General features: G+C 33.8%; 1 protein-coding gene across 1 annotated transcript; it reads right to left on the bottom strand.

Annotated features, from left to right (window-relative positions):
• Positions 1–362: 362 nt before the first annotated feature.
• LOC117127474 lies at positions 363–12,488 on the bottom strand. Its single transcript, XM_033277983.1, has 6 exons — positions 4,419–12,488; positions 3,080–3,933; positions 2,298–2,999; positions 1,764–2,038; positions 1,588–1,669; positions 363–1,510 (listed from the first exon to the last, which is right to left on the bottom strand). The coding sequence occupies exons 2-6, from the start codon at positions 3,929–3,931 to the stop codon at positions 824–826; spliced, it is 2,598 nt and encodes an 865-aa protein (XP_033133874.1). The 5' UTR covers positions 3,932–3,933; positions 4,419–12,488; the 3' UTR covers positions 363–823.
• Between the last annotated feature and the right edge of the window lie 68 nt (positions 12,489–12,556).

Raw genomic sequence — 12,556 nt, 5'->3', positions numbered from 1 at the left:
ACTATGAACCTGTGCCCCTATTTCACATCTATAGAACCGTCGGTAAGGATTGTCATCAGTTCTCGAGGAGAATATCACAACCCCTTTCCCGCACCAGCACCTAGATGGCACCCCGTATGAATGTCGCCTTGAAGTATTCATGTGTGTGAGAAACTGATTCAGAGAGAAAAAGGAGATTGACAGAAAAGAAGATCTGAAAAAAATGGGAAAATTCGGGTTTGGTTGCTGAGTTGGTGTTATATATGTCGGGTTTTAGGTTTATTGTGGATCTAGTTGTGGTCGGGTTTGATTGTTGGGTTGGATCAAAAGTCTGGTTTGCAAGAAGCCAAGTTAAGTGTATTACATTTGATTCGATTTATTACTCCTACGGGATGATCTAGTAAAACAGTTATTCTAAATGTTCTTGTGGTCTTGTTCCGGGTTTTTGTTTCGTTTAGGGTATGTTTAGGGTTTAGGTTAGGTTTGACTGTGGTCTTGTTCCGGGTTTTTGTTTCGTTTAGGGTATGTTTAGGAGTTTAGGTTAGGTTTGACTGTGGTCTTGTTCTGGGTTTTGTGTTTCGTTTAGGGTATGTTTAGGGTTTAGCTTAAGGTTCTAATTTAAAACAGTGTTAAATTCTAGCATTCTTCAGCTAAAAACTCTTAATAACAAAACCATAAGATGTACATTTGATTACAAGAGTCAATCCTAAAAATCATAATTAAACACTAGAAGTTATACAATAAACTAAGCAGTCTTGTTCCTAAAAATGATAATAAAATCTAGAAGTTATACATCAGATTAAGCAATCTTGTTCATTACATTAGAACTTGAAACCAAGCAGTCTCACAAAATCTCCTCTACAGTCGAAGAGAGACACTCCGGGGATTGATACTTTGACATCCTATCAATCAATTCCGGATCATTAGCTGCTTCCCAAAGATCCCATAGAATCCTGTGGCGAGCTTCGATAATGTTACCATCATGCAACAACGACAACTCCAATCCAAGCGCATGACACTCAATGAACTTCACTGCATAGACGCCACAGTCACATGCACTTTTATTCAGATTCCCAACGGGGACATAGGAAACAGTATATGCACCGACTGTGAAATCCTTCTGGTGTCTCATAGGCTGAACTGCCTTGACAATACGCGGAATAAGGTTTGCGAACCCATCCACCTCCTTGTACCTTTTCCTACCCGAGCAGTCGAACACTTCAATGCTTCTCGTCACGAAACTGATGCACAAGGCGATCCAATGATTCCCACTGACATGAACAGGGACATACAGGCGATCCACATCTATATTCCATATCTCATGTGTCCTGCCATGTGGTGGAAGGACTCCTTTACCGAACTGCAGTAGCAAATTATGAAGCATGTAGCTCTTTCTACCCTGAGCTTCTAAATGACCATACTCTTTTTTAATCATATTGCTGAAGACGACAGTCATGAAGGCGACACGATGAGGTCTCCATCGTTTCAAAGATGTTCTCTCCCGGAATACGTACATTGCAGCGTCAATCTCCTGCATATTTTGAAAATCTTAGCACACACAATGTATTTAAAAGACACAAATGGAAGCAAATAGTCTCTAAGGTTTACCAAGCTATTTAACCACTCAGATTTATCCATAAGACGATTAGCAATCTCAAAATCTAAAGTGGCAGGTCCAATCCGTATACGTCTGAAACCAAATACAATGATAAAATTGTAAAACATTGAAACGTTTATTTTAAATGTATTAATACATGACATATGAATGAGAATAGAGTACTTACGTAGAGGAAGTTGACCAAGTTCTAACTTTTTCCCAATCCTCTTCACGGAAAAACACCAACGCGGCATCTGGCGAGTCTTCTTTGGTTCGATCCATTTCCTCATCATTCCACTGCAGTGGAGCCATGTTAAACGGTTTCGATTTACTTGACGTCTCAGCTTTCACTTGAGACAGATCAAAACCGTCAACAAATGTAGCTTGGGACAGGTCCCGCAAGTCTTGTGTACTCAATCCAAAATCAAAATCATTAGTTTCTGTAGCAATCTTTTTCCCGTCCTATTCATTAAAATTTAAAACATTGCATATAAGAAGAAGCCATTTATTCATAACACAAACAAAGCATTACATTCATAGAGTTTAATACACAAACAGTCGAACATATTACACTTTAGAAACCTATTACACAAAGTTTCACATTCCATATTACATAATATTACACAGTCAATATGAAGTTCCATACGTCTAGCTCCAGCACCCTAACTCAAGCATCCTAGTTCCAGGTTCATCAAGTTCTACACTTTCTCTTAGGTAGTACCTTTTTTGTTGGAGTAGGTTGATCGCCTTTGCGCTTAGGTGGAGCTTCAGCGCCTTTGCTCTTAGGTGGAGCTTGAGCGCCTTTGCTCTTAGGTGGAGCTTGCTTGGCTTTGCTGTTTAGTGGAGCTTCTTCAGTTTCTTTCTTACTAGGATAGCTTCCTTCACCAGTCAAACTGATTGCGTCCTTGAGCTGTGAAACCTCAATCTCCATCTTCCCCATCCTCTCTGTAAACACTCTCTCCATATTCGCCATTTGCATACTGAGCACATCTCCCAATGAAGTGACAGATGTGCGGATAAGACCCTCAATGAAACTCTTAGTTTCAGGACCAAAAGTCAGAAACTTTTCTGCTGATCGCTTACACAGCACCTTCTTCTTTCTTGTCTCTGCTCCTTCATCAAGAAACTTTCTCTTGCCTTTTCCTGCAACCTGAACCGAAGAGGTCTCCTCGTCTGCTACAACATCCGTATGATCCACGCTCTTATCAGCTTCTGACCCTCTATCATGGCTGTCGGGTTCCTCCATTTTAGACTCTTCAGGGTCTAAAACTGGCCAGTCTGTGCTGCTCCAATCATACTTGTTCCTGATCCTCTCCAAAACAAGGTCCACTCGTTCATCTTCCATCTCACCCTCCCTTGTGTACTGAGCATCTAGAAACACATCACCATTACCAGTCACTGATATGACCGAGAAGAAGTTATCCTGCAAACAGTTAAAATATGAAAATCCACACAAAATATATACAACAACCATATAAAAGAAAAAAATAGAGAGAATGTTACCTTGTTAGTTAAGGAGTCCTCGAGCTCAATGATGTCTTCATAAGAAACTTTTGCAACTCCTTTCCAATTGCCACACCTTGGACCTTTGAAGCTGTCTGAGACTCTTCTGCCTAAAATTTCTCCAAAATCTGGAATTGCCTCCATAATCCAAATCTGGAGAGCATAGGAGAAACCCTCGAAAATGTAGCTCTCCTTCTTACCCAACTTCTTCCTAGCCTTCTCAATCGAACTCAACAGGAAATCATACGAGTGAAGACCCCAATGGAACTTCCGAACCTTGTCAAAATCCATCACCAACTTGATGTACATATGAGGGATGGACACCTTCTCATCTCTCCCCATCACCACACCCACTATTACACACAAGTAGATCAACCTCATCCTATCAAGCCGAGTCCAGGTGTGAACTTCTTGTAGATGAACCTTTCTGATCGACTGCAAGGTGATCTTACCACCTGTGTGCAGTAGGTTACTCCAAAAACCCCCGTCGTTTTTCCATTTCACTACGTCACTGTTAGTTTCCCGTGTAATCTTGAGGCCTGTCACGGCATGGTACTCCTGAAGCGAAAACCGGAGAGGCGTCCTCGCAAAAACAAACCACTTCTCATGCAGCTTTGAGGTAATCAGCTGCCTACATATGAAGCTATCCACTAGTTTCCCAGAGAACTTGAGATCATTTTCGGCAATAGCCATGATATGTGTGAAAACTGGATCTCTCTTCACATCATCATACTCGGCACACATAGCTTTCTTCAGATCTCTGATAAGTTCCATGCGGCAACTGTTGTTGATCTTCTTAACCCGAGGTTCTGAACCCTCTGCATACAATCGTTTGGGTAGCTCAAGCTCCATATCTACAAAAGATAATAAAACACATGGTTGTTAACACCAAAAGACATCACATGAAAGCATAAACACGCAAACGTCCGAAACAAGCGTAAGAGTGAAACTGAGCCAAACACAAGATAATAATCAAAACCAAACACCATTGTCTAATCAAATTTAAATTTAGAAACACAGTAGATCGATTAATCAAATTAAAACAAGTCAATCTCCATCGCGCAAACAAATCAGCAAACTAAGACAATTAAGAGTCAACTACACACAAACTTTGTTCAGCGAAATCAGTATCGTAACAGTCACGAACACAAACAATAACATTGTTCAACGAAATCAGTATCGTAACACTCACAAAGACAAACACAAACACTAACATTGTTCAATAAAATCGGTTCACATAATCAAAAAGTCAATCCACACAAGCAAACAAATATTGATCCAAGTCAAAGTCACAAAATTAATAATGAAACAAAGACTAAGACAAATCAAAGAAACAAACCGTTCGCAAATTGAGGCAGAGAGGCGGAGAGGCGGAGAGAAGCGGAGAGGTGGCGATAAGCGGAGAGGCGGCGAGAGGTTGAGAGAACCGACAAGGCGGCGAGAGGAGGAAAGACGCCGAGAGAGGCGGAGAGAAGCAGAGAGGTGGCGAGAAGCGGAGAGGCGGCGAGAGGCGGAGAGAGGTGGAGAGAGGCGGAGAGTAGCAGAGAGACGTAGAGGTGGAGAGAGAAGCTTCGGTGGGTTCCGTCGTTGATTTCACCGGAGGGAGCACAACGGAGAAGACAAAATCGCCATCTTTATCGGCGTGAAAGAGAGAGGCGGAGAGACCAACGATGTTAGGGTTAGGGAAATCAAGCTTTTGACCCCTTTTCTTCTGATTTTTTTTCTAACCCGGTAATTTTATTAAACCGAATCATCTTTATTTTTTTATAAAAAACCAAATTAATTATGTTTAATAAGATTAATTAAAGGTTACTTTTGGTATTATGGAAAACATTATACTATAGGGACTACTTTAGGTTGGATTTATACTATAGGGACAACTATGTTGATTTCTTGTTCTCTTTTAGCAATTTTCCCTAAGATTAATTAAAGGTTACTTTTGGTATTATGGAAAACATTATACTATAGGGACTACTTTAGGTTGGATTTATACTATAGGGACAACTATGTTGATTTCTTGTTCTCTTTTAGCAATTTTCCCAAAAATATTTTCAAACAAAAATATCATAACATTTAAATAACTGAGTTCATGGTTTAGTGATTATTATTTGGGCAATTGTTAATAATAGTACTTTTTATCTAAAAAATGGCACTAGAAGAAAAAAGTAACAAAAATGACATTCATTAAAATATAAAATATCCCTAATACCATTGGTTTATAATTAAATAAACAAACAAAAATAAATAAAAATAAAAAATAAAAAATAATTTTTTTTTATAGTTTCAGATTATATGTTTTCAGATTCGAAATTTATTATAATTTTTTTTTTGAAAATTTTTTTTTCGAATTTTTTTTTTAAAAGTTTTTTTTTATAATTCAAAAATACTTTTTGAAACTGTTTTTCTAATTTTTATTTTTAATTTTTTAGTATTTATTTTTTATTTTATAAAATTTAAACTTTAATTCCAGAACCCCATCCCTTAACTCTAAACCCTAAAGTTTAGATTAATTAATTCAAGTAGTATAAGTGTATATTTACCTCTTTAATGAAACCTATTTTTGTGACTTTGAACCTTGAATGCTAGTTTGAGAACAAAAACTTAGTTTGGTGATATCCTAGTCTTTGTCTTCTATCTATCTAAATTGTTGTAATTTCAACATTTTCTAGTTAGTAATTCGTGTCCATTACGTCTGATAATATATTTAGTTAAGAATATACTTCTAATACGTCAACTCCAGTAGTATCGATTATACTGATCGAATACAAAGTAAACCTGGTTTTTCATTTTTTCTAATTTACCTATCCTTTTCATAATGATATTTTAAGGTTTCAGGTCCATTAAGCTTCGATACCAATTTTTTTTTAAAATAATAATAATTGAACTGTTATTGTGTATGGTTTTGTAAATTACTAAAATGAGATATTACATTGTGATTAAAAATTTGCACCAATCATTCTTTTGTATTTTTAGAAGATAATAAATTTAGAGGAATGATCACTTCACGCAGGACTTGGATTATGACCTAGTTATTGTTAAAATAAAAGCAAAAAAAAATAAACGGGAAAGATGAATAAACAAAATCAAACAACAAAAGTATTTAATTTGGTTTACCAATCTATGAAAAAAATAAGAGATTTTGTTAATGAGGTTAAAGGTAATTCTTGAATACAATAAGTTGCACAAACACTACATATATTAAGGATTATCTTGAGTTAAAACTCCAAAACTACTGAATTGCAGGTTTAGATTTAATAATGGTAACTGAACTGAAAGTTGCAGTCTATATAAAAAGCATCATACACTTGCGAGATCCTGGCTATCTCTTGTATCGAGTGATTTAAAACATATCAACAATTATCAACTTAAAATTAAGGTAACAAAAATATTGGTATTTTTATTTTATATTATATTCGACGCTTGTGAGCCATAGAAAAGACATATAATTACTTTCATCTTGTTATGTTTTTTAAAGAACTAATTTTTATTCCAAATAAAACAACCATCCCTCCGCATACTATACCCAACTTTGTAAATGGTATACTTACAAAGTTCAGATGGTTTTATCCTCCACAAATAATGTATCCAGAAACCTTCGTAATCTCGGGGCTCTTCATATATGTCAAACCAACGCCTTCCATTTGGCAAATCAAAGGAACAGAAAAACAATGACCTTCCAAAGATATTACGCTGAAACTGAAATGACCACGACCCACCGGGTTGCAATCTCTGTTCTCGAAGATCAATATCCTTTGATTTACAATGAAACTGCACTGTACTACCAAGATGGTTCAAGATTTCTACCTTTATTTCGGCATGTGATAGATCTGTAGTTACAAAGATAATCAATATAAAAAGTGATAGGTATCGTTTTGGAATATCCATTTTTGTGGTATAAGAGAGTGTTTGAGCTAACATAATATGTTGTTTGTAATAGTTGAATGAGTTATATATACAGAAGTACTAATGTATTGTAACGCAGAGTCGACGATCATTTATATTTAGTTCAGTAAATTTAGACTAATATTACTTGTTTTTTTAATTAACGTATTTGGTCAAACTTTTTAGTTTGGAAACGTTAATTAAGAGACATTTAACAAGTAGCATTTTAGAATTGACTCATTAATCTGCTGATGACATCTCTATCTATCTCTATTAATATTATAAAAGATATTTACAACCCATTTCTATTTTTAATCTTTAAGTACAAATTAGTTTTCATATATTTTTAAAAATAACAATTTTTTTTCTTAGCTTCGGCTTTCTCTTTACGATTCACAAAATTAAAAAAAAAAAATCTGCAGTGTAGGTATACGATTAAATGTTTTAAAAAGTTTCTGCAGTGGTAGGTGTATGATGATTAAAAAAAATTCTTTATATGTATAATTACATTTGATACATATAAAGAACTTCAACTTTTGACGCTTTTTAGTGTAAGTGTTAAATTTTATCCAATTTCTGTTTTTTTTACAGAATTTACAGGGAAAATTTGAAGCGGATAAAGACCAAAAATTAAACAACAGGAGGAGGAAAGAAAAAGCAACACTAAGAACACTAGCAGACAATATAAACAATCTACAAATGAAAGAACTACCAAACCAGGAAGAAAATAGCTTGGCCGACAATGAGCATTGCTAAATGAGAATGATGCCTTTGATAAACCATGAGACCACGTTCCGGTAGAATGAGACTTGTCCAAGAAGACTACTCTATATGTATGACACCATTCATGAGCTTTGCGAATAATGTCTGACGAGCAATCGAACCTCACAACTATATTTTTATAATAAAGACCAGTTGTTTATTTTATTAATAAGTAACTAGATTTTGATCTGCGATTAGAAAGCATAAATTAGTTTTTCATTTATTGATCCAAACTAATTTAAAAACTACCATTATTTTTGTTTCAAATCTTGACAAAAGAGTTTTTATGTTTTTATTATTTGTTTTTTTTTTTCAAAATGCAATATTTGTTCGAAAAAGATTTCAAGATGATATTTGTGATATAATAGTATAGATATTATATATTGAATAACAATATAGTCTCATTATTGAAATGTAATGATATGAATTATTGATTTTAAAATAAAAATGAGTTTTTCTTTTCATAAATTTATCATAGCTCTAACCATCAATTTACACTATTTTTATCCTATCTGATTTAGAAACTACTACTATTTTTGAAAGAGTGGTTATTATTTTGAACCATTTTGATATGTTTTCATGAATTTATAACTTTTAATTAAAAAATAATAATTTGAAAATTGTTTTATTATAATGTTTGGGTTTTTTGTTCACATTATAATGTTTGAGTTTCAAACAGTATTTTCATATCCGATTCAGATTTGTGGTTGTATAGATATACCCGACACCTTGTATATAATCCGGTTCTGAATCTGATGAAAATTTTGTTAATTAAAAGTTTTATAAAGCCCTCCAAAAACCTGCTATTAACATGCAATCTGATACCGTTGATCTCATAAAAACCACAAATGTCTGATAATATTTCTAAATTTTTTAATTAAATTACTCATATACTTTTTAATATTACATAAACCTGCCATTCCTTTGAATTTGATGAAAAATTTACTATGTCATCTAAAGAAAATAATTTGATAAAATCTGGTAAAACCCCATAAATCCGCTATTACCTGCTATTTGATACTGTTGCTTTGATAAAAACAAAAAATATCGGGCAATATTTTAAATTGTTATATTAATTTACTCATATACTTTTTAATATTACTTAAACATGTGATTCTTTAGACTTTGATGAAATTTATATTATCTCATCAAAAGGAAAAAAAATTATAATAGAAAAGACAAAATTTGTTTACATAATAGCATTAGTTTATTTTGTTCTGAATAACCTATTATAAGTTTATATTTTTTTTTTAGATTTAAAATTAAATTTTAAGATAATCCTTAAGATATTCTTAAACACACGTAATTTTTATTAATATTATGTACAAAATGATATAGTAAATAGTATTTTAAATTTTTTGTAGATATTCATATTTTAGCGTTAAATAATACTATGAACAAAAAAATGATATTCAACTATGTATATAATATATGGTTTAGACTATAATGTTTTGGTTTGTATTGAAAATATGGATAATATCTGAATGATTTATCTTAAATATTAATACATAGATTTAAGAAAATAATATTTTAATTTTATTATGTATGTTCGTCTATATATGGTTCATAATATATGTAGTCCCAATAATTAAACGAGAATATTTATATATATAGGTATCTTATAAATATTTAAATTTAAAGTTAGCATATCTTGTAAATATATATAGGTACAATATTTATTGATCCATTTAGATTTATTGATAGGCCTAAAACCAAAATATTAAAATGTCAGTAATGATATTTTAATTTTCTTTGTAAATTTAACGGCATTTTGAAAAAAAAAATGAATTTTTCATTAAAAGAGAAAAACATGAATGATTATATTCTTAAAGTATAGGTTTTTAAAATGTTTTTTAAAATGTGGTTATAAAAAGAATTCTAGTTAAATATATTTCCATTTTAATTTTCAAAAATAATATAACGTTTGACATTTGATAAGAGTTAAAAATGAAATATTAGTTATTTTATTTTTCTTGTAGATTTTACTTTTGGACGCGCCTCTGATAACACATGATGTATGTATGCCAATGTACTTTGTGGTGGGAAGAAATATTTTGAACATTTACAAGATAGGTTGATTTAGAAGAAGTGCAGACTCAGGAGATGAGACGAGTGTACTTTAAATGTTTGTATATGTTGGTGAAGTTGCAGAGAAGGTAAACCAAATAGATGAGACGAGTGAATGGAGTACCCGTGTTCTCCAAGAAATCATCTAGCTCTGTGAGGTCTAATAAAACTGGAATTTTCAAGATTCTGGTTCTAATGCGGGTGAGTTTGACATGAATGCTCCCTGTTTCATATCTCTCTACACAGTAAACTGTTAGTATAAAATATTGATTATTTGAGCTAAACCTTCTTTAGTGGTCTAACGACTGTTCTAATCCTAACTCACTGTTGTAACAACTGTTTTCATCTAAATACTATGCTAAACCTTCTTTAGTGGTCTAACGACTGTTCTAATCCTACCTTCTATTCTTTGTTTCTCACTTATGCTTAATAACAAGGCTGGAGATGAACGGATTGTGAGGTATATATTTGAGCTAGTAGCCTTGGACCACAGTGGAAGTTCCACGGTTTAACGATCCTCTAACTACAGCCTTGCAACCGTGCGATAGGATATGTCGAGTAATGAAAACTTTTCTCAAACTCCGTAGAGAGCAAAACATTCTTATTACGGCTGCACCATTTGAGTTCACTCTACAAGCAGATGCACCATTTGAATCCAGACAAAGAGGGAAAGACCTAGTACTAGAGAGTAAAAGAGCTGTTGTAATCCAAAGCCCTCAGGGCTTGAGACTCTGTTACAGCATCCATGCTTTCAGTGTTAGCTTAAGATACTCATACATGGTTAGATCCTTGTACATATCTTTCTACTTCTTACCTCTGAGAAAGTCCACCACAAGCTTCTCTAACAGATCTTATGCTGTGTTACTCCAAGTTTTTGCTCCCCCATGTTCCTTTAGTCATTTGTCTCAGAAGAACTTGCGACGTAGACTAGAAGAAGTTGTTTAAGCAATGTGTAAGTGTAGTAAGTAGAGATCTACTATAAATATGTGTATCCAAAGTTGTAAGAAATCCAATTATAAAAAAAAAAAAAGTTTGACCAAAGTTAACAATGTGGAAAATCAAAGTGTTCTCTCTACTCTCTTCAAAAATGTTTATGTCTTTGAATTACAACAAAGGCAAGAGAGTAAAGAGAGAATACCAAAGCTTGTGTTAAGACAAATAACACAAGTAAAGAGAAAAAACAGAGAGGGCACAAAACAGAACAAGAAATGGAGCTGGCCGTGAGTGGAGAGGTCAAGCAAGAAGTGGCCAAGTCCATGTGAACGGCCAGCAGCAGAATCTTATGGTCGAGAATACAATGAGCACCTAGCTTCTAACCAGCCAATAGCAACACAATCATCAATGACAAATGTTGCTTCACTATTTACTCATCTCTCTGCAAAAGCTTGTGAGTGAAATTTGAACAATGATTTGATATTGGTGAGAACCAAACCAAGATGCAAAAGCAGAGAGGCTTTTCAGGACGCAAGTTTAAAGTTCTTCTTGGATATAAATGCCTTTTAAAGCTATTGAATAGTGGTCTTAATATATTAAAACATAGGTTACATACTTTGTCAATTCAGAAGGAGGTAGAATGACCACTAAACTTAAAATTTCATAAAACATCATTCATTTGATTAAACTGACCCATTACATAATTTGATTGAACTGACCCATCTCTTACATATTAAAAGAGGATGCAATTAATGCGTTCACACCAATATTGACACGTGTCGTTTAGAAATACACTCTCACATATTTGTTTCTTTATTTTCTATCTTTTGGAGCATTTTGGCGTTTTTTTTTTGTGTGATCTTCTTAACGAGCTTTTGATTATAAACTAGCCTGAGGTTTGAAACACTTTCTAAAGAGTTTGTAATCTTCTTCACACATTCGAGGTTTCAACATATCTCATCAGACATCCGGTGATGACAATTTTTATAGACAAAAAGAATTATAAATTGCAAACTGAGATGAAAAGAACTGTGTTTTGAAACAAAATAGAGAAATCCAACACATCCGTTAGTCTACTGAACATAAAAGTCTCCTCTTTTTTCTTCGCATGGCCTACACGACGATCCATCTAGGTTATTCTCGGCGAGGTTCTTGAGTTGGGGACTTTAGTCGTGGACAAGCGTCACGCAAACTGAGATGAAAAGAACTGTGTTTCTCGACCGAACCTGTGAGAAATCCAACACATTCGTTAGTCCATTGTTGAAGTCTTGAAGAGGAGAAAAGAACCTGTAAGTTTCTGTTCATTAGATCAGCTTTGTGAGGCGACTTCTTTTGCATCTTTGTCCGTAGCTGTTGATTATTACTGTCAAAAAGAGAACTCTTCTCCCATTGTTTCGCCAAGCTTAGAATTATCGTTATTACAAACTGCTGCAGCTCACGAACTCTTCTCCCCTTTCTTTCGTCAAGCTCACGAACACAAATGATACCATTTTTTACATTGCCAATAATAATTTTACGTTTGCATTGCTGGCTAGCAAACTCTTACCTACCGTACGTTCTTTAAAGCATACTATTTATTCTTTATTATCATGTACAAATTAATGGAGGCATTGCATGTGATGGCAAATTCAAAAAGAGTCGAAGTCTTATGAGATCATGGAGATTCTGCAACAGAGTTGATAATCACTACAAAATCTATATGATAAACACACAACTTTCAAGCTAAACTAGAAGAGTCTCCTTTTTTTTCTTGTATTGTGCAGTTTGTTATAGATGAATGGCTAAGAGAGACACGTAAAAAAAAAGTAATATTCATACGCGCCTATTATTAGT

Source organism: Brassica rapa, chromosome A08, assembly GCF_000309985.2.
Source record: "Brassica rapa cultivar Chiifu-401-42 chromosome A08, CAAS_Brap_v3.01, whole genome shotgun sequence".
Taxonomy (NCBI): domain Eukaryota; kingdom Viridiplantae; phylum Streptophyta; class Magnoliopsida; order Brassicales; family Brassicaceae; genus Brassica; species Brassica rapa.
The sequence above is the reverse complement of the archived record's forward strand: the minus strand, read 5'-3'. Positions and strand labels throughout refer to the sequence as shown.

Excerpts from the sequence above, each read along its gene's own strand:
- LOC117127474 (XM_033277983.1), bottom strand. The coding sequence starts at position 3,931 with ATGGAGCTTGAGCTACCCAAACGATTGTATGCAGAGGGTTCAGAACCT. Across the intron at positions 3,000-3,079 it reads AGGACTCCTTAACTAACAAG|GATAACTTCTTCTCGGTCAT; the intron begins GTAACATTCTCT and ends AACTGTTTGCAG. Across the intron at positions 2,039-2,297 it reads AACCTACTCCAACAAAAAAG|GACGGGAAAAAGATTGCTAC; the intron begins GTACTACCTAAG and ends TTTAATGAATAG.